Source organism: Stigmatopora nigra, chromosome 13 (assembly GCF_051989575.1).
Source record: "Stigmatopora nigra isolate UIUO_SnigA chromosome 13, RoL_Snig_1.1, whole genome shotgun sequence".
NCBI lineage: Eukaryota > Metazoa > Chordata > Actinopteri > Syngnathiformes > Syngnathidae > Stigmatopora > Stigmatopora nigra.
The window spans coordinates 10,979,058-11,003,631 of NC_135520.1; the positions used below are offsets into that span (position 1 = coordinate 10,979,058).

At 40.4% G+C, this 24,574-nt stretch overlaps 1 protein-coding gene across 2 annotated transcripts in view; it reads left to right on the forward strand.

The window, feature by feature from the left end:
• Positions 1-242: 242 nt before the first annotated feature.
• The window catches only part of LOC144205980 (GDNF family receptor alpha-4-like), a 105,612-nt gene continuing 81,280 nt past the window's right edge, over positions 243-24,574 (forward strand). For both annotated transcript variants that reach the window (XM_077730631.1, XM_077730630.1), the window contains exon 1: positions 243-573. In XM_077730631.1, the coding sequence (XP_077586757.1) occupies positions 519-573 (55 nt within the window). In that variant the 5' untranslated portion in view covers positions 243-518. The remainder of the gene's footprint in view (positions 574-24,574) is intronic.

The following is a 24,574-nucleotide window of genomic DNA, read 5'->3' on the forward strand; positions in this document are numbered from 1 at the left end:
GATCCTGAACTGAACTCTGGTTTGCCAATGTTGTTTCATTAAGTTCTTTTTTTATTTATTTATTTTTGAAAACAAAGTATCTCATCCCCCATGCACCGAGTCCAGTGTTCCCATTTTATGACGCTATCAAACCGAAATAGCCTATCGATTCCAACCAGATTGCATTGTGCGCCCAACCCGGTCCAGCCAGCAATGCTCTTACCGCGGAGCGTGTGCGCCAAGGTGGAAGCGTGCACGCGCGCCCCCCACTCTGGAAGCGCGCACAGGCGCGCGCCTTCTAGTGAATCATCCGCAGTTTCTACGCGGAGACGCGTGTGCAAGGAGACATTTCTATGGATGCTGGAGAAAAGCACTTAACAACCAGTGCACTTTTTTAGGGGAGGGGGGCATTTTGTCCAAAGTTTGTTGACGTCCCGACCATGCTCCCCTCCTTCACCGCTGCCATACTCCCGCCGCTGTGTGGATTTACCTCATCTGCCTCTTTTTAGCTTCCTACCGTTCCGCGCTTGCAGACCATCATGGACCCCCTCGTTGTCATCATCGGACCCCTGCAGCTTCTCTTTGCCTTGCTCGGTAAGTTGGCGGAAAAATCAGTGGGAAATGTCACGTGTGTCGCGGTTTACAAGTTGAGCGCTGGGAGTGCAGATGTCCCCCACCGTGACAACCCCCCCCCCCCCCCACACCCCCCGCCCCAAAAAGTGCGCGACTCTCTTGTTAAAAAGTGAGAGACATTATTAACGTGTTGGTTGCTATTAAAAAAAGGTGAGGAATTCCAGGATAAATAAAACTGAGCATATAAGCAACAGGAGGAGTTGAGCTATTTGCATTGCCAATGACAGCGATAGACGTCCAATCTATTTGGACTGGGATTGACTGGCGTTTGATTTCTGCGATTTCTACTGCTTTGAATGGATTTGACGTCTATAATGGTCAATGGTTGCCAATGAGTAGATATAGGTTGCTGTCTTCCTGTGCTGTGAACATCTTTGACATTTATTTCTGAGCTTTTTCTTTCAAATATTCTTTTAACATGAAAGGGAAAATTCAGTAGATCTTTTTTTTATTATGTATTTTTTGAAGTAACACGTATAAAGTATCAATAATCAATTTTTATCACCATTTTTTAAAAGTGTTTTTGAATTTTATTTAGATTCTTATTCTGTAAAAACTATTTTACCTACCGCGCATCCTCGTAAGGTTGCAGGGATGTTATGTATGTCCCACCGTGAGTTTGTCACTTTGTCAGCCATTTGTGCAGTGGTAATGAACAACCTTTTTTTCCATGTTGTATCACGAAGCAATTAGAATTTGTATGAATGTGTCTTTTTTCCATGAACGCATTACAAGCACATATTTTATCTGTTCACGAAAAACGAGAGTAAATACTTACAGACTTTGGGATCCTGTTTGACAAAGGAGCTTCATTTCAAAGAGAAACCGACTATATTTTGTATAGGTGGTCAACTTTCTTTCCAGCAAGGTGGTATTGTGTCAATGTCGTGCAGCCCATTCAGGCCGTCCGTAAAAAATATACTGCGTCAAGTCTATGCAGGCAGGGAAATTGTTTAATATGCTTGAGAATACATACAACGCCGGGAAGGCGGCAAATCTTGTTGTAGCTCTATGCAATGTAATGTAGCCTTTAGGTCAGGGGTGTCAGACTAGGGTTGGTTCGGGGGCCGCTTCAACGTCAACTTGATTTCACGTGGACCGGACTGTTTAAAAAATAATATTTAGATTTTTTTTTAATAAATGGAGTAAAAGCACTGGATTAAAAACCCTGAATATACAGTTTTTTTATAGATCTGAAACAATGTTTATTTTAGCTTTTTTATATATATCTTTACATTTTACCCAATTATTTTTGAATTAAAAATACAGAAAAAAAATATTTAAAAATTACAATTATTGATTTAAAAAGGGGGAACATCAGAAAATGTAATATACATATATACTCTTCATTTTAATTTAATCCTAAAACAGAAAGTCAGCACTTGATTTACTTTCCCGGGCCACACAAAATGATACGGCGGGCCAAATTTGGTCTCCGGGCCGCCAGTTTGACACAGGTACTTTAGGTGGATGGTGTAAAAATTAAAATAAATCTGAAAAAGACATTTTAAAAATTTGAAAAATATTTAATTTACTTTATGGTTAAAATAAACATAAAAAAATAAGAAAATAGATTATTGGTGACCCGGAGGTTAAGTGGCTAGCACATTGGCCTCAAAGATCTGGGGTCCTAGGTTTGTTCCCAGGTTGGTTCTCCTGTGTGGAGTTTGCATGTACTCACTGGGCTTGTGTGGGCTTGTGTAGGATTTTCCTGGGTACTCCTAGATTCCAAAAACATGTATGGCCTAGCCACCAATTAAGGATGTCCCTGCCTCGTGCCCAAAGTCAGCTGGGGCAGTCTACCGCACCACCCACGGTTCAGAAAATGAATGAATGAATGAAATAAAACATTTAGTTTCTATGAATTATTTAAAAAAGGAACTGGTTACTGCTTCTGCCTCACAGTTCTGAGATTGAGGGTTCCATCCCAGATTTGGACCTCCCTGTGTGGAGTTTGCATGCTCTTCATGGCCTTCTAGGTACTTTGCTTTCCTCCCAAAATCCCAAAACATGGATGTTAGGCTGGTGGGAGACTATATTGCCTCGAGGTATGATTGTAAATGATTATCTGTATCCATGTGCCCTGCCGGCTAGTCACCAACTCATGGTGTTCCCTGTCGTGGCCCGCAGTCAGCTGGGATAGCCTGGATCACAAAATCCTTCACAAAGGACTGGTTCTTAAACTGATTCGTTCTGAACGCGATTTTTTTATGTTGCGAAACGTCACCTCTCTTCAACTTCAACAGGACATGGTAAATGTAATGGTATTGGCCTGACAAATGAAAATTCAGACATAAACATTGTTATTCCTAAATGTTTATTACTTCTGTACAGATGCAGTGGTTCTAGCCAATACGTATTTGCTAGGAACTCTTCAGTCTGGTCTAAAATTGATTTGGGGGTCTTCACAGGTCCAGGTTTTGTCACATGGTGTCTTGTTTTTGTTAATTTTGCAAGCTTTATTTCCTTTCGATGAGGCGTACATAAGCTTTCTTTCTGACCAAACCGCTGTTTTCTCTCTCTTTTTTTTAACAAAACGAGGTGCATTTCGGGTCACCATGGAAATCCCAGTTTCGCAAAAGACAACTTAAATAGCATAGCGAAAACACAAATCACCATCTCCCATATAAAGCTGGCTACATACTGCGAGTATGCTGTCTTTCCAAATGTTGACATATCGCTGTTCCTCATCCACCCGACTCAGCTGTTCCTCCTCTAACCATGAGTCGCCGTAACTTATAGCACAGAAACTTATTCATGTAAGTCTGTGGGACTCTTCCATATATGTGTTTTCTTGATCTTTTCCAAGCTTTGGGACGCTTGGATATTGTCTTTCATCCCACGTTTTGGCCAAAACTTGTACAGCCTTTTCAATCTCGCCTTCCTCCTTGAAAGGCGAAAACTCGTGATAATAATAATAAATAAATGCTAATGTCCTTGGGCCTTTTTTTGCCGCCGTGTTGCGTTCCTGTGCCTCTGTATTTAGCTGTCGTGGATGTCATGCGTCCTCTTTTGTCTTTAGTCCTTCTGTCCCCGGTCCACAAAGAAATAGGAATAGCTTTACAGACCCGTGATGAAGAAAACAAAAAGGTTTGTTCTAATCCGACTTCCTTTATGCTTTCAGACATATGATGGTTCATTAGACTTAATTGGGGCTCTAGTCATCATAGATAAGCCTACAGAATTTCGCATTGATTAGTAATTGGCTGATTTTGGGACTTTGTTTTGAAAACATTTTAATGACTGCCACAAAATGAGTAAGATGACCCTAAAATTGGGACTTCAAATAAATCTGAAGAATGTACTGTGTGTTTTCATGGAACATGGGACTTTTGGCTCTATTCATCATGGAAAGGCAAATTTCTAGCTGAGTGAAAATGGTTTTGCGGCTGAAATTTCTAAATTTTCGGATGACAGCTGAAAAATTAATAAAGTAGATTATAATTGTACAGGTTATGTTTGTTTTCAAGGATAACTTCTTAAGACTCTATTCATCTTAGACAAGGCCATCAAAATTCACAGTAAAACTGGCTTTGGGGTCGGAATTTTCATCGTAATGACTGGCGAAAAATAACAATGTGATTGTTAAATGCACTCCTTAAACATCCAATTGCTGTTAACTCTCCCAAACTAAGAGGATTGGATGTCTATCACCATCAATGACAGCCAATGGTAATTTGCAGATGTTACATTGCGCTCAAGCCGTTTCGTGGTACAAACGTTTACTCGCCTGACTTTGGTGTAGGCAGGCGCGGGTTCGGTTCCCGCTAGTGGCGGTATGAATGTGAGTGCAGTTGGTCATTTGTCTTCCCGGGTGTCCTATGGCTGACAGATGAGCAGTCTAAGGTGTAGTCTGCCTTTCGCCCGAAGTCAACGGGGTTAGGCTCCAGCAACCCCCGCATGCCTTTCGACGATGCATAGTAAGGAAGATGAAGGAATAAATGAATGTTGTGCTCAATGTCAAAACAGCTCATTTTTAGAGAAACTCTTCTTCATCTGTCACCATTAATGGAATCCAATAAGTTAATAGACAAATCCTTGACATTTAAAGCTTATTTGTGACTGACTGGGTTGAACGTTGCATGTCGTCGCTATCTCCTCCAGGCAAAGTAACTCTTTTTGTAAAGAAAAAAGAACAGCGACAATTACATGCAAAGTGGTGGCCCACAATAGAGATAAACACGCTCGGCAGTGCAAGTGAATCAAAGTGCACCGAGAACGACGACGACGACGGAGGATTTTTCCCACTCTTTCCCCCCACCGCTTATTATGTTAAAACCCTGTCATTTTCCACCGGCTTTTATCCGAGGACAATTATGTAGATGGGTGAACGAGGCTGCCCTCGCCAAAGGATACGGCATTTACTGAGCCGAACGTTCAACTTTGTCGTCAAAAGGCTGCCAATCGAGCACACATGCACACACGAACCAGGGCTCTTTGAAGGAAGCAAGCTGACGACGTTTCAAGGTCCTTGGTCCATGTTGACTTTTCACTTCCACTGTCTCATAGCAACAAGTCTAAAAAAGTATAGCAATAAAAGCTGGTATTGTGCCACCGCATTTTAAGTGTCCATTGGGGTGTCTGAGTGGGAAAAAATCTTTCATAATCTAAAGATGATCATCTGAAAAGGTGTATTTCCCGTCTTGAATGGTTAGCACGTTGGCCTCACAGCTCTGGGGGCATGGGTTCAAATCCAGGTCGGTCTACCTGTGTGGAGTTTGCAAGTTCGCCGCGGGCCTTTCTTCGGGTACTCCGGTTTTCTCCCACATTCCAAAAACATACATGGTAGGCTGATTGGACATTAAATTGCCCCTAGGTATGAGTGTGAGAGTGAATGGTTTTCAGTCTACTTGGGTCCTGCGATCAGCTGGCCACCGATTCAGGATGTCCTCTGCTTCTGGACCAAAATCAGATGGGATAGACCTCAGCACCCCCCGCAACCCAAATGAATGAATTACCTTAAATACTCTAAAATGTACTGAATTACTCCAAAGAGACCCAAATAAAAATCCACTGAAAGACTACTCAGAGTATCTGTAATACTTTTGAATGTAAATACCTCTTTAAAATTGTCCAGATAGTCTCCAACCTACTGGAGTAGCTACACTCTAAACTATTGAAATACTCCCAAAGTAAATCTAATACTCAAATGTAACCTAAATTTATTCAAGTTGAATATTACTTTCATTTCTATTTGTAAAAATCCCATTTCTTTCCAAATTCTCATTTACAAGGGAGAAGCAGCATCAGAGAATTACAACAAATTTACAATTAAAATAACCACAAAAAAAACTTTAAAGGAAGCTGATTAAAGTTTTGAATATTACACACATTTTTGAAGCGGCATCAGTTTGGAAAACCACTGAAGCTGCTTCCTGGTTGAGGGAGCAGAATATTAGAAGGTCTTCATACTAATGTCTGTGCAAAGTGAGGGGATGATGATATAGTAGCCCAGAGATTGAAGGCAATAATTAGACGCTGAGTGTATCACATAAAAAGTCGGATAAAAACAAATGAAAAAACAAGAATGGATTCATAAAGAAAGATACACCCACATATTACGCTCCTGGAACATAGTAAATAAAAAAAAATAAAAAGTCAAATAGAAAAAAGTGATGTGGTTAACAGTGGTTTACAATTAGTAATGACTTTTAGAGCACCATGATAAACAGCTGTGCCGAATGAATTTCAGAAAAAAAACACTGAAAAAAATGCAACGCTCCGCCCAGTGCTTGTAGATATCTGTTATACACGAAAGAGATGCGGCAAAAAAACAGTGCGCTACAATGATAAACAGCCTCTCATGTCTTGGCCACTTGGCTTTCTCGTATCTCGAAATTTTTCTCGTATCTAAAGAAAATTATTTGCTCGAAATTTTACTTGTATCTCGAAATGCTTTTATGTCCAGGTACAACTGTAGTTGTGGTAGTTGTGCGGTATCCAATTGTGAGGACATTTGTGTACATTTTTTTTGTAATATTATATTTTGAAGGGAGACAAAAGCAAACAACCCTCGATAGTTTGCATCTGAAAGTCAGGGGGGTGGCGGGGCAAATAGAGCCAACCCTTAAGAAAAAAGGTATGAAAATTTAAAACAAAATTAGAATTTAGTTTAGTGTAAACTTAGATTGTGTCTGCATCGTAATCCAAGTTCATTTAAATTTCTATATGTTGTGTTTTGAAGAAAAACATGTATCCAATACCTTTTTCACAATAAAGTATTTTTAGCATGCATTGAATCAACAAGCGAGTAATTGCTGCCAAACCCTTCCAGTCAAAATGAATTCTATGTCGATTGTCGTAAAGGGCAGCTAAATAGTTAACAAATGAACTAAAAAAAATGAGGTGTTCAAAGTGGCTCCAAATCTATTTTAGTGTTTTTTTTAGGTCAGGCCGCGTAAAAAAGCAAGCTGAAATGTCCTGAAACAGACCTTGAACATGCTGCAGGAAGATATGCAATCGGATCTACTCAATGTACAAATGAGTAAATCCGTATTACAGCAAAAGCGGCAGAGTGTGACAGAGATGGCCCAAATTCACAGATCAAACCACCCATTTGTGTTTCCTTTTACATGTATAATAGTGGAGGTGTTTAAAAGACAAAAAAAAAGCTATGTGGAAGTAGTAGAACAGTTGCTATCCTACTTGAGAATCCAGGACATGTGCAGGTTTACTTCTACCCCCAAAAGCCATTCCTTGTCCTTTCGTACGCTGAAATGTGTCGAGACTTAACTCCTCACTCGTTGTCATTTCTGCTATAAATCCTATTGGGTATGTGCGCCTTTTGATGTTTTGCTTTCCTTTCCTGGCATCCAGCTCTGAGATGAATGTTATTCTTCCTCACCCCCCTCCCTTTTTTTCAAATCTCTTATACCATATACTCCCAACAGAGTGAGACATTCGTTGGTTATTACAGCGATAGATGTCAAATCCATTTGAACTAGGTAATTGGCATTGAATTATCACGTTTCAGTGCAACATACTTTTTTAGAGGGATTAGCTCCTCCCAGCATCTAGTATTACTGTGATATTTCTTCACTTTGTCACTTCGACTTTCGATGCTTCACTACATTGGAGAATTTTTTTCTGGAAAAAAAAGTGGCTTTTTGGGTTGATTCCCGTGTTGCTCATATTTGTTAATTTCACTTTGCCCTCAAAATATGATTGGTTTTGATCCTGCCTCAGCCGACTATTATCAGTGAGGCATGTGTTTGAAGAAAAAATGAGGCAACATTTACAGTGTTATGTTTTTCCACCTACACATTTTTTGAGAGACAGAATAGTGGGAGTTTGGGCATTTTCCATTCTGGTTTGATGTGAGCGGACAGGAAATAATGTACAGGCTTTCAATTGATGCGTGGATTTTCTGCTTTCGGAGGTATCAGAAGCATGCTGACCTATTTTAAACAGCATGTTAAGGACATTTTTTGCCCCTCTATAGCAAGTCTTAATGGAAGGAAAGGATAATGAATAGCGAATCAATTGTCTGCCATTTTAACACATCTGCCAAAATTATTTTCTCCTATTGATTCTAATTCAGATACCAGGAAATTTATAGATGAACAGAAGTTTCATTCATTGTACGTACCGCGGTTATTCTCACAAGAGTTGTAGGGGTGCTGGAGCCTATTCCAGCCAATTATGGGCACCAGGCAGGGGCCACTCTGAATGTGGCCATCCAATTGCATGGCAGAAACAGAAAGACAAACATTCACGCTCACCCTCATATCTAAGAGCAATTTAGAGTGTTTAACCAGCCTGCAGCCTGGGATTGAACCTTCCATCCCAGAGATTCTACTATTTAATTAGTAAAATAGTAACCATTTACGATCGTGGGACTTTCACCCTTAATCTTAACACATCCAGAAAAAAAGACCGTTGAGTTAAAGTGCCAAAACAGCTTTACTAACCAATACTACCTCAAATGCTGAAAAATGTGCAGGTTTATTTCCATATTCTTTTATATAGACCAGTAAGATTCATGAATGTAAGAGAGTTGGAGCACAACTTCCATTTTATCGTAGTTTCTACTTTGAAGACTTTTCACAAAGTCAACATGAAATGTGCAGCATGACAGCTGCGACATTTTCAGGTCAACTAAATCCTAATCTTTACCTTTCACATGAAACAAATTTTAATGGCGTCCGACAAGGAAATACATCGAGTCCGATCACGTTCTGATGAGGGGCATTCCGGTCACAATACTTTGTCTCCATCTTTAACGTATCACTTCCACCCGATCTAATGTGATACGGTGGTTTCTCAGTTTCTCCATTTAAGCCTTCACTGAGACAGGTTTAGGGGGGTACGACCCTTTCTTATTTGCGGCAGAAGGATCAGCTGCATTTTGGCTAAGCCCCTTTCTAAATCCTCGCCACTGAGCTCTTTTTGTTCCAGCCGCACGCTTCTTTCTGAGCAGCAATTCAAAGGCGCAAAACGAGCGTTACTCCCATGCAGACAGTGGCAAGGGAGTCAAGCGGTGTGCGACACCTGAACTTTCTTCTTTTTGGTCTTATTTGACATTCAATTCATAAATGAAGCTGGCAACAAGATACTGAGATTAGCCCGTTGTTGCTAATAAGGCTTAGCCAAATGCAAAATGCATTTAAACACAATTGTGGGAGTTGAAAAGTCCAATTAAAATCACTGTGTGCACCACCTTCATCTACTTCAACAGCTGCTCGTTGACGTGCGGGTCAATGCACTGACCCACCATGGCAGAATGTTGCTTACGCCGAAGCTTGATGTTCTTATCGACAGAGACACCTCATTTGGCTCATACGCGCCTTCGTTAACAGCCAATTAATGCTTAAATTTAAAAGAGGGAACTAAACTATATTACTATTCTGAGCTTTACATTTTAGCAACAAGAACTGTGTGTGCAAATGAATATTAGACAATTAATATTAGTCCAGTTCTCGTGAGCCCCTATCCCCTCTGTTTTCGATATCTCCCACTTCATACCGATTCCGATTGTTTGATTCAGGTGTGTTGGTAGAAGAAGCAAAGGAAAAAAACTGGATAGGGGCTCTCGAGGACCGGACTTGGTCATTCCTGGTGTAGAGCACAGGTGTCAAAGGTTTTCCTACCGACCAATGAAGGCCCTAATCTGTTCAACTGTAATTACCGTATTTTCACGCCTATAAGGCGCACTTAATAGTCTTAAATTTTCTCCAAAATAGACAGTGCACCTTATAATCCAGTGCGCCTTATATATGGAAAAAACAGAAAACCAAAAACGAAAAACTACCACTGTCGGATATTAAAAAAACACAAACGCCTGAACTGAAACAATACTGTTAAATGTGCAGATGCCATCTTAGTTGACAAAATCTTCCATCGTATGCCAACATCTAGCGGCAGGAGTTCTTTTGTAAATCCAGCCGGAATGACGGCGAGTGTGTTCACCGTCATACTGCATGTATTGACAAACGAACTATATATCCTAGCAGTCACTGCGCAGTACTTTTTCTACGGGGAAAATAGTAGCGTCAGGGGCTGCTTGCCGTAGTTGTGAGAGCTGTTGACGATGGTGTACCATATCGACTGATTTATTTTATTTTATTGTAATAACAATTTTAATATTGGTCCATGTATAAAGCGCACTGGATTTTAAGGCGCCCTGTCTATTTTGGGGAAAATGTAAGACTTTTATGTGTGCCTTATAGTCGTGAAAATACGGTAATTCAGTCATTTATTTTCCATACTAATTGGCGGATAACTGATTCAGGGTGTCCCTCGCCTCTGGCCTGAAGTTAGCTGGGATGGGCTGAAGGAACCTCCTTGACCCTTATGAGAATTAAGAGGTTCAGAAAATGAAGGAATGAATGAATTCATTTTCCGTGCTGCTTTTATTCACAAGGTCACAGGGGTACTTAGCCTATCCCAGCCAGCTATGGGTAGTGGATAGGGGACAAAACGTACTGGTTGCATGCCAATCGCCGGACACAAGAAGACGAACAACTATCAATGCCTACACTCATAACTCGGGACAACCAGCCAACAACAGGTTTTGGGGATGTAGGTGGAAACCACAAGAAGAAAACCAATGCAAACTCTCACAGGTTTGTCAGAGTCCACCGGATTCCTCCAGTTTCTACTGGTAGGTGAAACTGCTCTTAGCTTTACTTTTGGTGGTGTAGGATAGCCAAATTTTTGTTGATATCTTGTACAAGCACAATAAACTTCAATTCAGAGTTAAAGGGTATGGACGCATTCTCAAAGGCTTTGATCCAATCTGCTACCTAAGAAATTGGCGCCAGTCTTGTTCCAAGCTTGTTCTGCTTGCTGATCAGGCTAAAAGGGAAAAAATCAACAACGAAAAATGGGATCACGGCAGCCTTGAAGGATAAGATTGATGCCAGACGGACCACCCAGGGAAAACAGGAAGTCGGGACCCAACAGAGATTGGACTTTTGATATTGGAACTTAGAGGCTGCTAACCATTATTCCACTGGGTCGCCTGCCCCAAAAAATAATCAATTTATTCATTTTCAACATTGCTCCTTGTCAGAGTCTTTGGGTGTTGGGGCTTATCACACCTGACTTCGGGTGAAAGGGGGACTACACCCTAAACTGGTCGCCAGTCATTCGGAGGGCACACAGACTGACAACCATTCGCACTTACAATCAAATCGAGCGAGAATCGATCCTACGCCACCAAAGTAAAAAAAAAAAAAAAAAAAAAAAAAAAAAATATATATATATATATATATATATATATATATATATATATATATATATATATATATATATATATATATATATATATATATATATATATATATATATATATATATATATATATATATATATATATATATATATATATATATATATATATATATATATATATAAATACACAAGCAAACAAATAGACAAAGAAATCCATCGACCCAACTGACTGTAAAACTTGAACACATCTTAGTTGCCATCTTCTCCTCGATGCCACAGCAGCAAACTGGAGACCGCTTTTAATGCCAAAGCAGTGTCCGCCGACGGCAGCCCTGTAATGGCGAATGCATATATGGTGCCGTAAAAAGCAATGATACGCCACCTTTTTTTTAATATTGCAAAGGCCGTCGCTGTAATTAGCCCTCGCGGAATTTTGTTTGTTGCTGACGTGAAGCGCGCCCGACCCGGGTAAACAAAAGACGTATCGGACCGGTTGGGAAATCTTCACAAGATCAACGGCGTTAATTATTCATGGCTTGAACGTGCCTTTTTATTTTGTCAGCGTGCGTGCTCTGCGGACGTTAAGATGTTTCCTCGCATCCTGCTGTGTCGGGGTGCACTGTTCAATTACTAATGTGTGTCAGGCCTACAAAAAACAATCGGCACTCTTTGGTAAACTCATTGGCTGGTGTTTTAATATTTATTTTATTCTTTTACCAAATATTACAGCTCATACATATTATGTGAATACTATCCCACCAAATAGTATATGGGCGCCCCGGTGGAACAAGTTTGGGTTGAAATCCAGATTATGTCCACCTGTGTGGAGTTTGGATGTTCACTCCGCACCTGCGTGGGTTTTCTCCAGGTACTCCAGTTTCCTCCCACATTCCAAAGACATGCATGGTAGGCTGATTGAACACTCTAAATTGCCCCTAGGTATGGGTGTGAGTGTGCATGGTTGTCCGTCTGCTTGTTCCCTGCGATCGGCTGGTCACTGATTCAGGGTGTCCCCCACCTCTGGCCCAGAGTCAGCTGGGATAGGCTCCAGCACCCCCCATAACCCTAATGAGGATAAAGCAGTTCAGAAAATTAGATATAATCTTATATAATTATAAAACTATAAATATACCTGCACTGGAGATGAATGAGTTAAGGGGGCACCACGCCAAGAATGTTGAAAGTGACAACAATGCCACGAAAAGGCCATAAAAACATATCTGGACAGGTTGTCAAAAAAAGCATGTATCAATATTGCGTGTGGTTACCATGGTGACAAGGTAACAAGATACATTGAGGTGGCAAACTCAGGTCCAGTGGCCAAATCAGCATAAGTACCAAATGATTCAATGACATTTATCATGCTAAATTGAAATACATAAAATTCCCTGTGAATATTTACTGATGCAATACGTTATTTGTATGTTTAAATGTATTATTCATATTTCAAAATACATGTAAATACATTGAAAATCTGACCCTTCTGTGTGGAGTTTTCATTTTTCCCCCCTCCCACATCCCAAAAGTGCATGGTAGGCTGTTTGGGCATTCTAAATTGTGCCTTGGTATGAGTGTAAGCGTAAATGATAGTTTATCTCCATGTGTTCTGTGATTTGCTGACAAGCTATTCACTTACAGCCCATAATTTGTTGGGATAGGTCCCTGCAACAGTGGAACAGAAAATGAATGATTGACAAGAAAAGAGAAAATGTATTAACTAATGTTTCATTTTCTGAACCGCTTCATTTTCAATAGGGTTGTGGGGGGTAATGGAGTCTATCCCAGCTTAATTCGGGCCAGAGGCGGGGGACACTCTGAATCAGTGGCCAGCCAATCGCAGGGCACAAGGAGACGGACAAATATGCACACTCACACTCATACCTGGGGGCAATTTAGAGTGTCCAATTAGCCTAACATGCATGCTTTTGGAATGTGGGAGGAAACCGGAATATCTGGAGAAAACCCATGCCGCCGGCCCGCCCTAATGTTTCATGTCAGTTTTATTTTTGTAAATATATTTACTATTTTGCCTTGTGATTGGCCACGGATTCAGTTTGTCCCCCGCCAGGTGCCCTTCATTAGCAGGGATAAGCTCCAGCACCCCTGAAAACAGTTTAATGAATGAATTTACTCTTTTTTAATAAAAGTAGCATATTCACTCATCCCTTCTGTTCTTATTTTTGTTAAAACATATAAATTACAAAGTAAAGCATTTATTCATTCATTCATTTTCTGTACCCCTAATCGTCACAAGGGTCGTGGGGAGTGCTGGAGTTTAAACTGAATTGGTAGGCAGCCAATCGCAGGCAACAAGGAGATAGACAACCATTCACGCTCACTCATACCTTGTAGAAATTTTGATTTTTTAACCAGCCTACCAGGGATGTTTTTGGATTGTGGGAGGAAACTGGAATACCCAGAGAAAACCCACAATTCTCCAGCCGAACATAAAAATTCCACACAGGAAGTTCAGAATTAAGATTGAACCCTCAACTTCAGAATTGTGAAGTCGACGCGTTAACCACCCACCCACTGTTAAGTAAATAAAAATAAATCTTATACTAAACAAGAATATTTGTTATGAAGGGGATCAAAAATAGCATTTTTAAGGGTCTACTGCCATTACTGAACCTGAAAGATGATCATTCAATGCCAGCCATTCCACTTTATATGAATTGCACTTGCACCATTGTCAATAGCTATGAATGAGTAAACATTAAGGTAGTATATTCCTAATGGACCTCTGTTCATCCCAATTTGATACTGGAGGGCAGTGCAGGTACGACAATGAAAGATTGATCAAAATGTCTTTTCAAGGTGAAAAGATCTCACTCCTTCTTCACATCCTTGACTGCTCACTCTATCTCCAACTCCTCTGGGGAGATGGTGAGAGGAGAGTTAGTCAAGTCGGGGGTTGGGATGGTGCTGAGCTGAAACAGCAGGAAATTCTCAGAATGGAAGGAATAAAGGTTTTCCCTTCCTTAACATCTTTTTCCTAATTTATCACTGCAAACACGTACAACTCACAATAGGTCTCTTTTATTTTCACATATTCTTCTACCAACTCATTGAACTACCAATGTATCTGGCGGTTGGACTACCTACCGACCCATCCAGTAATTTTTCAATTTCCCATCTATACAGCCATTTATCCAGCAATTTTCTGCTTAAATACTTACTGTGAGTATTTAAATGAATGATTACATCATTTGGTTGAGCAAAAATCCAATCAAATCGCTTTCTCTGGGTGGGGATCCTTTCTTGCCCTGGGCCTTGACGGCCGTGGGAGTCTCGCTGTAGTCACGTCCAAGGTAGGGTTTGCGGGAGTGATGAAAGGTGTGGATGGATCCATGCTGAGGTGGGTTTTGGTGGTGTTACATCTTTGGTAAGATGTTGAGGCGAGGTAACGAACAATTAGGACCCAATTGCTGGGAAGCAGGCGAGGACAAGGTAGGTGGTGTTCAAACCAAAACTTTTATGACAGTATCTTAAGCAGTATCTTAGAAAATAACAAAAACTTAGAAATCAAATCACATAACCAAACCTGACAAGGGGAGACACGGGAAAGCGAGGAATGAGGCATATAGAACAGGGATCAAGGTAATGTGGAAACATTGCATGGACAAACAAAAGCAGACAATTGACATAACAATCACTTAAATAGACTGAAAAGGGTTGATCAGACAATTAGGAACACCTGTGAAACACACGATGGAGCAAGCAGGGAATACACCAGGGGTGGAGAAATGACAGCTGAACACAATAGGCAATCACTCAGACAGGACACCAGGGGGGGAAAAGCATAAAACCAAGCAACCCTAACAGGTGGGTGGTTGCATATCTCTTCATAATCTTCCTGAGGCTTGGTTAGTGGCAATTTGCAAGGGCTGGGGGGATTGCCCTGGGTAGTGGGCCGCTATCCCATCTGCTGGGATCGTGGGTGGGGTGCCATGCCTGCTCCACCCTCAGTTGGCGCCATGCCTGCACAGTAGTTTCATTTCTTTTTTGCTGCATGACTAACACACACCAGACTGGGTACACGCATGACTAGTTGCAACCAGACAAATTCAGGTGAATAAAACTGTTGGTGGCTGGATTAACGATCAAATAAAAAATAGGATCTTGAATCTTCAATATTCATAGAGGATTTGTCACATTACCTCAGAAGACCTCTATCTGACCTATCTTGATGATTTGTTTTTCTTTTATTCTGTTGTTTGTCCGTAGGTTCTTCCCTTCTCTCTAAAAATAAGCCAAGCAATTTAATCCAAGTGTTTAGTTAAAAATGGCCTGGCTACATGGTTTGATTCTCACTTGGGTGGGGTGTGTTAGGAAGGGCGGTGGAATTTTTTTGCCATATAATGCATATGCGTATTGTTGAGGCTACCCTTGAGGGATTAAGCCAAAAGTCAGTTTGGTTTGTTAAAGCAAAATGATTTTCATTTTGTTTCAACCAGGAAATTGTACAAATTATCAACATTTCTCTGTTAGCTCCGCTAGTAGGTGAAACCTACTAAAAAAGGAGGTTATGTGTTAAGGTTCGGTTTGTCTATTTGTCTGTATGTTTGTGTTTTAAATAACTCAAGAGTAAATAAAGTGGTTGATATCAAACAAATGTTTGCAATTATAAATGTGCCAAACTAACTCAAATTTACCAGGTAGGTGACATGAAGAGAAGATTAAGAGTGATTACATTTTGGGGGAAGAAGGCAAAGTTAAAATTTTACACAACTATTGGGTGTTTTATGACCAAAAGTTGTAGAGGTCATAATGTCTTCTAAATGCTTTAGAAATAAACAGGATTGGTCAAATTTTCAATGAAATTCACTCATTCATTCATTTCCGAACCACAACGGTCCCGGGGGGTGCTGGAGCTAACTATGGGGACTAGACGGAGGACACCCTGAATGAGTGGCCAGCCAATCGCAGGACACAGGGAGACAAAGGACAACGATTCACGCTCACTCTCATACCTAGGGGCAATTTGAAATGTTCAACCAGTCTGCCCTGCATGTTTTTGAGATGTGGGAGAAAAGTGGAGGCCCAAAGAAAACCCACACAAGCGTGGGGAGAACATGCAAACTCCACACTGTGAGGACAGATCTGGGATAAAACCCTCGACCACAGAACTGTGAGGCCGCCAAGTTAACCATCAATGAAATTCGCCTTCAATGAGATTGCATTTAACGTTTTGGTTTACAAGAATTGTAAATAATTGTTATAGTTTTGGGGGTTGCTGGAGTCTATCCCAGCTGACTTCGGGTGACATGCACACTACACCGTAGACTGGTCAGATGTAGGGCACTCAGGGACATTGACAATCATACCAGTGCAAATCGATCCCGGCCTGCATGCACCAAAGTCAGGCGACTGAGCCATTACACCATGAGGCAGGCAGTAAGAAAACTCAATAGTTGAGAAAATATGACAGTGCTCTGTATTTGGCAGCTTAGGTGGGGTTCTACTTTATGACTGCTCTTCTCGAATTTGTAATGGGTAAAAAATAACTGATTGTGTTCAATGTGTTTATAATTTTGTGTTGGTAGTCCTTGAATCAAATTGTGATAGCAAAATTGCCTAATGTGTGCAAATATACATAGCTTCAATCGCCGAATCTAATAGGGCAGTGGATCGTTCGAGGATTCCTTGAGGATCATGAGTAGGTAACATTATTTTCTTCTTCGTTGGTGGATTAATTATTTATTCATCATGTGACAGTGGTTACATGGTCAGGGGCCGTGGGTTCGGGTACGCTAACACCCTTACTAAGTGTGTGTTGCTCACATTAACTATTGTTTGATTATTTCAAATTCATTGTTGGAAGTTAACATTTCTTCAACTTAATTCCTTCATACATAAACATCTATCATTGTAAATGATAGCAAGAGTTCCCCTTAGTTTCATTTCTTAGTGTTGTTGAAAGTAGATATGTAGAAACTACATAACTCCTAGAAAGAAACCATCAGGATGATTTTTCCCTCCTTCTAAATGCTTGGGCGCAAGTTGTCAGGATCAGCAGGAAAGCTTTCCGTGAGTAATCACGGTGACTGCGAAATGTGCATTTGCATATTTACCTGGCGAAGGATGACACGTGTCAAACCTCCCAGACGGCAGCACGAAACTGCCGCAGCGACACTTTGCCGCTTTGGTCTTGCTGCAACGTGACTCAAATCTCCGCCTTAACTGCGTTAGCCAGCATCTTGGGCCTTTGAAGTGCTTCTGCTGCTTAGTCGCTTTTTGGCGTGTAGATGGGGTTCAAAGTGTCACAAATGTTTTTATCTGTTTGTTGGGGGGGGGGGGGGCTATATTTAAGCATCCTAGCTTAGAATCGCAAAGATGGATTATATCACATCCTTTAATATGAGCACATTAAAGGGCTGTAGAAATAACAAGGAGTTGAGTAGAAAGTCTAGCAAATACAAAAAGATGACACACATCTGCATTGAGCTCTCCCCTTGTTGAGTTTACTTGTTTTTTTACTGAATGCTGATGTTAATCATATTGCATTACAATGTGACAACTTATCATATCAAACTGTGAAATGTAACAAGATAAACATCAAATGTATTTATTCACAAGAGAAAATTTATCAAATATTAATTTCATGTAGGCGGCCCGGCGGATGAGTTATTAGCGCGTCACCCTCACATCTCTGGGTTTAAATCAGTCGGTCCACCTGTGTGGAGTTTGCATGTTCTTTCCAGGCCTGCTTGGGTTTCCTCTGGGTACTCCGGTTTCCTCCCACATTCCCAAAACATGCATGGTAGGCTGATTGGACACTCTACATTGCCCTATGGTATGGGTGTGAGTGGGCATGGTTGTCTGTCCACCTTAAAATGGCACTTTAAAATGCTTAAACCTCACATTGAAATGTAAAATCTGTTACATTGAAATTGGAAGCTTGTGTTAAAATGCAAAGGTTTTCATATTAACTCTCTCAATGCCATTGATGATGACAGATGTGTAACCCTTTAAATTAGTTTACCATTTGTCGATGCCAGAACCTTTTAAAATGGAAGGGTTAGAGCAGGGGTAGGGAACCTATGGCTCGGGAGTCATATGTGGCTCTTTTGATGGGTGTATATGGCTCGCCGTGAACCTGTGTGGTAAAATTTGGGAACCACTGGTGAGAGACCTAAGTCACCGATGCACCAATGGGAGCGTCACGCCGGCACTGTGGCACCGAAACTATCTCTAGCGCCTTTTTATGATAATTTTTCTTCATTAGACCCTTCTGCATGCATACTCTCATTGATTAGAAACAGTGAAATAATGTTCTCAAAATAATTCAGACTTTTTTTTTACTTTCAAAGCGGTGAAATGAATAATACATGCTTACATTTTCCTGTATTTTTACTTTTAAATTCTGAGTATGGCTCTCAAGGAATAATGTTTGAAAATATGAATTGTTTATGGCTCTCTTTGTCAAAAAGGTTCCCGACCCCTGGGTTAGAGTAAATATACATTAGTTTATTCGTTTTCAGTCCTCCCACTTACAATCAGCATCAAGTTTTAAAGTAAAATACATATGTAATTTTAAAAAGGAGATATTGTCTATTTTCAGGTATATGATAGCTTTAGGCGGCCTGGTGTATGAGAGATTAAGCATTTCTGAAAATGAATGAATGAAATGAGACATTCATTCATTCATTCAAAAGTAAAAAACACATTGAGGACCCACCTGGGATCGAACCCTTGACCCTAGAACTGTGAGGCCGACGCGGTAACCACTTGGGGCTCTCTGAATGTTTTCAAAGAGTATTCAAAAATATACTATCAAGACTTACACAGATCCATAACTATTAAAGTAATGTAAAAACAAATTGTGTAATATTGCCCATGAGCGTTCTTTAAAAATAATCATGTCACGAGAGAAGAGGATTCAGCAGAGGATGCATGACTGAATGGAAAACAAGTATATCCATATTAATCACAGAATGAAAGTGGGTCAGAGGAGTGAGTAAGTGCCAAAGAACATGAGATTTTGACTGTACGTAAGTTCAAACCTGAGGGTACAGATCTATAACATGGTCCTCGTGACTCAGAAAATGAGACATACAGACCTAGCTGACATGGAAGCATCTTAGGCTTCATTCACATCGGATCTACTAAATGGTAAATGTCATACATTTAGGACCCTCGACTCTAAAAGGAAACAAAAAATCGAATTAATTTATTATCTGAAATTAAAACTGGATTTTAGAACTTTTAGCAACGCTTCCTGAGGCAAAAACCACCTTTTTTTTGCTTCCTAAGCCATTGTCCAGGCCTGCATGCTAACGCCGGTATATGTTACTGTACTTAAGCCAAAAAAAGTACCTCACTCAATTATCACAAATGATTTGTCACTTGGTCAGAGCAGTTTTCAGGAAAAAGTTCGAATTAAAACAACAAAACAGGCTACTTACTGGCTGCTCCACTTCTTTCTATTTGTTCAATTCACTGCTCAGTTGGAAAAATAGAGGTTTCTATCTTTACTGTTCATGAATTTCCATCTTTCGACACAAGATCGACAGAAGAATATTACCATATTTATTTGAGTATAAAGCAAAAAAAAATGTGGACCAGAAAACTGAAGCAAAGTTCGGGTGCGCGTTTTACACAAGGTCTCCACTTTTATGACCAAATCCCGGGGAAAAAGTCCTCTCCACAGCCCATAATGGGTAAAAATCCGTCTTTATCCAGCAAATGGCACGCGAGAGCTTGTTCTAACAGAAAATAAGAAACTCAAGAAGAATGGAATCAATTGTTTGGTGAATCTGATGATGATGAAGAAGAAGAAGATGATGATGATGAATTAGACTTTGAAAATGTTTAAATATTATATAATTCTATTTGAGAATTGTGTTCATACTGGTAGTTTGTTTTACCAGGTTTCCATACAGTATGTTGTGAATCAATGTTTTGTCATGGCAATACGTGTTCAGCATTTGCCAGTTATGAGGACCGGTGCAATCCTTGGTGTGATCTGAGAAAAACTGGAGAAAAAAAAAATACCCATTTTTAATCGCAAATTATGGGTGCGTGTTATACGTGAATACATATCGTATGTATTTTTGGCAGCGGCGGTCCGTGAATTTTCTAGCGACGCCTTCAGATGTCGGAATTAATCCAACCCTCAAAAACTATTTTATGGCTATAAGACCCTGGCAACAAATAATGGCTGAAATGTGATTGGTTAAATGCTTCAATATGAAAACACATCTGGAAGCAGTGCAACCAGCGGGAAATTACACCAATTTTTAGTCATCCATTATGGGTGGGCGTTGTACTCGGGAATAAATAGGGTAACCGTTATTTCTATTATCTTTTTAGAATTTCCTTGAAGGAGAAAAAAGAAAATACACTGGCCACCACACTAATGAAACTAAACAGAAGAGGACGTAGTGTGCGAAGTCACTGTCCACCAGTGACATTACTCAATAACAACTGAAGTTTCTTTTATTTCAGTGAAATGAGTTATTTTTTCTCTTTATTGTTTTTTTTTCCAAAGAAAACTTTGGCATGTCCAATCTATCGAAGTCCGTGAAGTGACCGAACATGAGATAGGGGCACTTTAATATAGCGTTAAACCAGAGTGGTTAACTACCAAACCGCTCATTTCAAATAGATTTGACACCGTTGGGCACCAATAAGTTAATACATTTAGTGCCAAAAACATTTGCACCAAATTTAGAATCTCAGTGTTAAGCATTGGTATGTCTGTTATTTTCACTGGAAAGGTTAGAGACATCTTGACTGTTAATTCTAAGATAGAAAAGGTGAGAATGATTGAGGGCAAAATGGTAACTCAGGGCCCTTCTTTGGTGCTACAATATAATAACAGAACACAATATCCTCTGTACCGTTAAAATGTTCTATAACCCGTGTTTGATAATGGCTGACTGTGAAGGAGCTCGCAATTGATGTAAAAAGTCACATCAGAAATTACAGGTGAAGGTCAATTAGACTATAGCTGAGAACAAATGGAGACAGGAGATTGAAGAACCTTTATAATGATGATGTGTTGTGCTTGGAAGGAGTAAAAATAGAAAATCAGGTCTTGGTAGGATCTACTACTGATACATGAGCAACTGAATTAGATTTTTTTTTTTGTCATAACGATGCTGAAGATGATGATTGCGACAGATTTCTTGACGTCCTCGCTGGGAGGTCTGACGGCAGCTTAGGCAGATGAGAAAAAAAGTCAGACAATAAAAGCAATTTCCCCATGAGGCCCTGTCTTTCATGATTTAAAAAAGCACAAACGTGTTCTTTTTAAGGACCCGAGGACCTGTCTTTCATGATTAAAAAACACAAATGTGTCAGCTTTGGAGTACAATGGCCACAAAAGAACACACTGCTTGTTTAACTCATTGGTGCCCAATGCTAGTGATAGTGCTGTCCAATCCCTTTTGCTGTAGACATTAAAGTGTGAAGTGAAATGCTAATAAGTTCAATACGAAAGACAAAAAGTGTACTGAGCAGTCACAGATGTTAAACCATGAATTTCTCATGCCATTGACGGTATTAGATGTCCCAGTCATTTGAAATAGGAGGGTTGGGAGCAAATGAGGAAAGGTTCATTTGCTGTCAGCCTTTCACTTTAAATTTATTTATGAGAAAATTATAGTGAACGTTAAAAGACAAACTTCAGAATGGGAAACTGAAACATTATCCCCTAGATATATTTATTCATTCATTTCTGATCCGCTTTACCCTCACAAGGGTCGCGGGATGTATAGGTGCCCATCCCAGCTGACTTTGGGCCAGAGGCGGCCGACCTGGATTCGAACCCAGGTCGGTTCGCCTGTGTGGAGTTTATATGTTCATTCTGGGCTTGTGTGGGTTTTCCCCTGGTACTTCGGTTTCTTCGCACATCCCAAAAACATGCTAGTAGGCTGGTTGAGCACTCTAAATTGCCCCTAGATATGATTGTGAGCATTAATGGTTGTCCGTATCCTTTTGCTTTGTGATGAGTTGGGCAAAAATTCAGGGTGTTCCCCACCTCGTGCGAAAAGGCAGCTGGAATAGGCTCCAGCTACCCTGCGACCATTTTGAAGATAAGCGGTTCGAAAAATGATTCAAATGTATATATACTATGTATATATTTGAACATGGTGGCCCAGTTGTTAGCGCGTCGGCCTCACAACTCTGGGTACCTGGGTTCAAGTCCAGGTTGGACGACCTGTGTTGAGTTTCCATGTTCTCCTGCGTGGGTTTACCCTGGGTACTCCGGTTTCCTCCCACATTCCAGAAACATGCATGGTTGACGGATTGGACAATCTAAATTGCCCCTAAGTATCGTTGTGAGTGTGAATGGTTGTCTGTCTCCTTGTAGCCTGCGACTGACTGGTCCCCGATTCAGGGTGTCTCCCGCCTCTGGCCTGGAGTCAGCTGAGATAGGCTCCAGCACCCCCGCAAATTTAATGAGGATAAAGCGGTTCAGAAAATGAGATCAGATGATTTATTTGAACACTCTGCTATATGTTGCAAGTTTTCCCAATTAGAAATCATGTGAGAGAGATAATCTTAAAAAAAAAATCCAAAAATCACAATGCCATGAACGCTCAAGGTCTAAATGGTTTGGACATTTAGCGCTGTCGAGTTGAAATATGAAACCTATCACATTAAAATGCATAATTTATTACGTTCTCACTGTTTCTCACTGTACCACTGTTTTCACATTGAGCTTGTCCTTTAAATAGAAAGTTACGAAATGGCTCATATCCGCCATGGGAGTGAATCCAGTATAAATAGCGCCGAATACAACCGTAGTTATGTATTGAATAAGATCAAATGGATTTCCTGCCGACCTGTTTCGATGCTTGGCCTTGTTTTTGTTTTTGTTTCTTGCTGAGGAGTCACAGACAAAAACACCCTAGGGCAGAGAATAAAAATAATAAGTCTGGCATGTTGATCAGGGGAGAGGGAAAGATGGCAGCTCCAGATGGGAAAAGACGAGATTGGATTGACACGCGCACTCTTTGTGGCTCACGTCACCGAGCATGGGAATTTTGCAGCAGGCGGACGGAATATTCAGCACCCCGAGGCGGAAACTAGGCCACCATTGTTTTTAATCAACTTTGCTCTCCCCGATTTGAAGTTTTTGTCAGAGCAATTGATAATGTAAGACATCAAATCCATTTATAGTAGTACTATTGACAGATTAATCACAATTCATTAAATGAACGACAGAAAACTTTCATTTCTTGCTTTTTTTCCTTTTATTGATTCCTTCTGAACTTAACAAATATCACCATTAATGGGAGCCAACAAGTTAATCTTTTTATTCTAATATTTTAAGTTCTGAGATGATTTTAAAAAAAACAATTTTAAATCTGGTCATATGGAGTTAAATCAAGAGCAAGGTGAATGGGAAAAATAATTTTTGAAAATGAACAGTTAAACTTTTAATCTCATTTAATTTTCCGAACCGCTTTATCCTCATTAGGCTCGCGGGGGTGCTGGAGATTATCCTTGATGACTTTGGGCAGGTGGCAGAGGCCAGCCCATCGAAGGCCACGAGGAGACAGACCATTCACTCTCACACTCATACCTCTTTGGAATGTGGGAGGAAACCGGAGTACCCGGAGGAAACCCACACAGGCCCGGGAAGAACATGCAAACTCCACACAGGTGGACCGACCTGGACTTGAACCCAGGACCCCATAGCTGTGAGGCCAACATTTTAACCACTCCCTCTACATAAAAAACAATAATTCAGTTACCTTGATGCAAAATACAGTATTACTAGCCCAACTTTACTCAATTTGTTAATTTCCCTCTTGACGCACATTTCTATTTCAAGCTCTGAGTTCCATGAAATTTATATTTGAAAATACATAAATGAATAGTGATGAATCGTTGATCAATATAGCGTATTTATAGTTGTTTGTGGCATCATCACTGAATGAATAATTCATGAATTGTCAACAAATAAGACCATTTTGCCAAATTCCAAAACATATTGCCACAAGATTTCCACTGATACTGGTGCACCCTTTTAAGGAAGACCCCCCTCATATCTAGTTTACATCTAACTACCACTTGCTATCCAGGTCAAGACCACTTGGTCAAGATGGTAGTGACAGCCTGATGGATGGTCCACATGCTAACACTAGCGCAGAAGCTTGACTTTCACAATAATTGGGTTGGTCTTAAAAGCAGTTATTGGGTGGGCATTCCAGCTGAGCGGACGTGATCACCTTGATGAAGACACCCAAGGTTCAGAGCATTATACAGCCTTCTCTGACTTTCACTAATTGGCCACATTGGACCCAACATGGTGGGTGCCCCGAGACTTCTT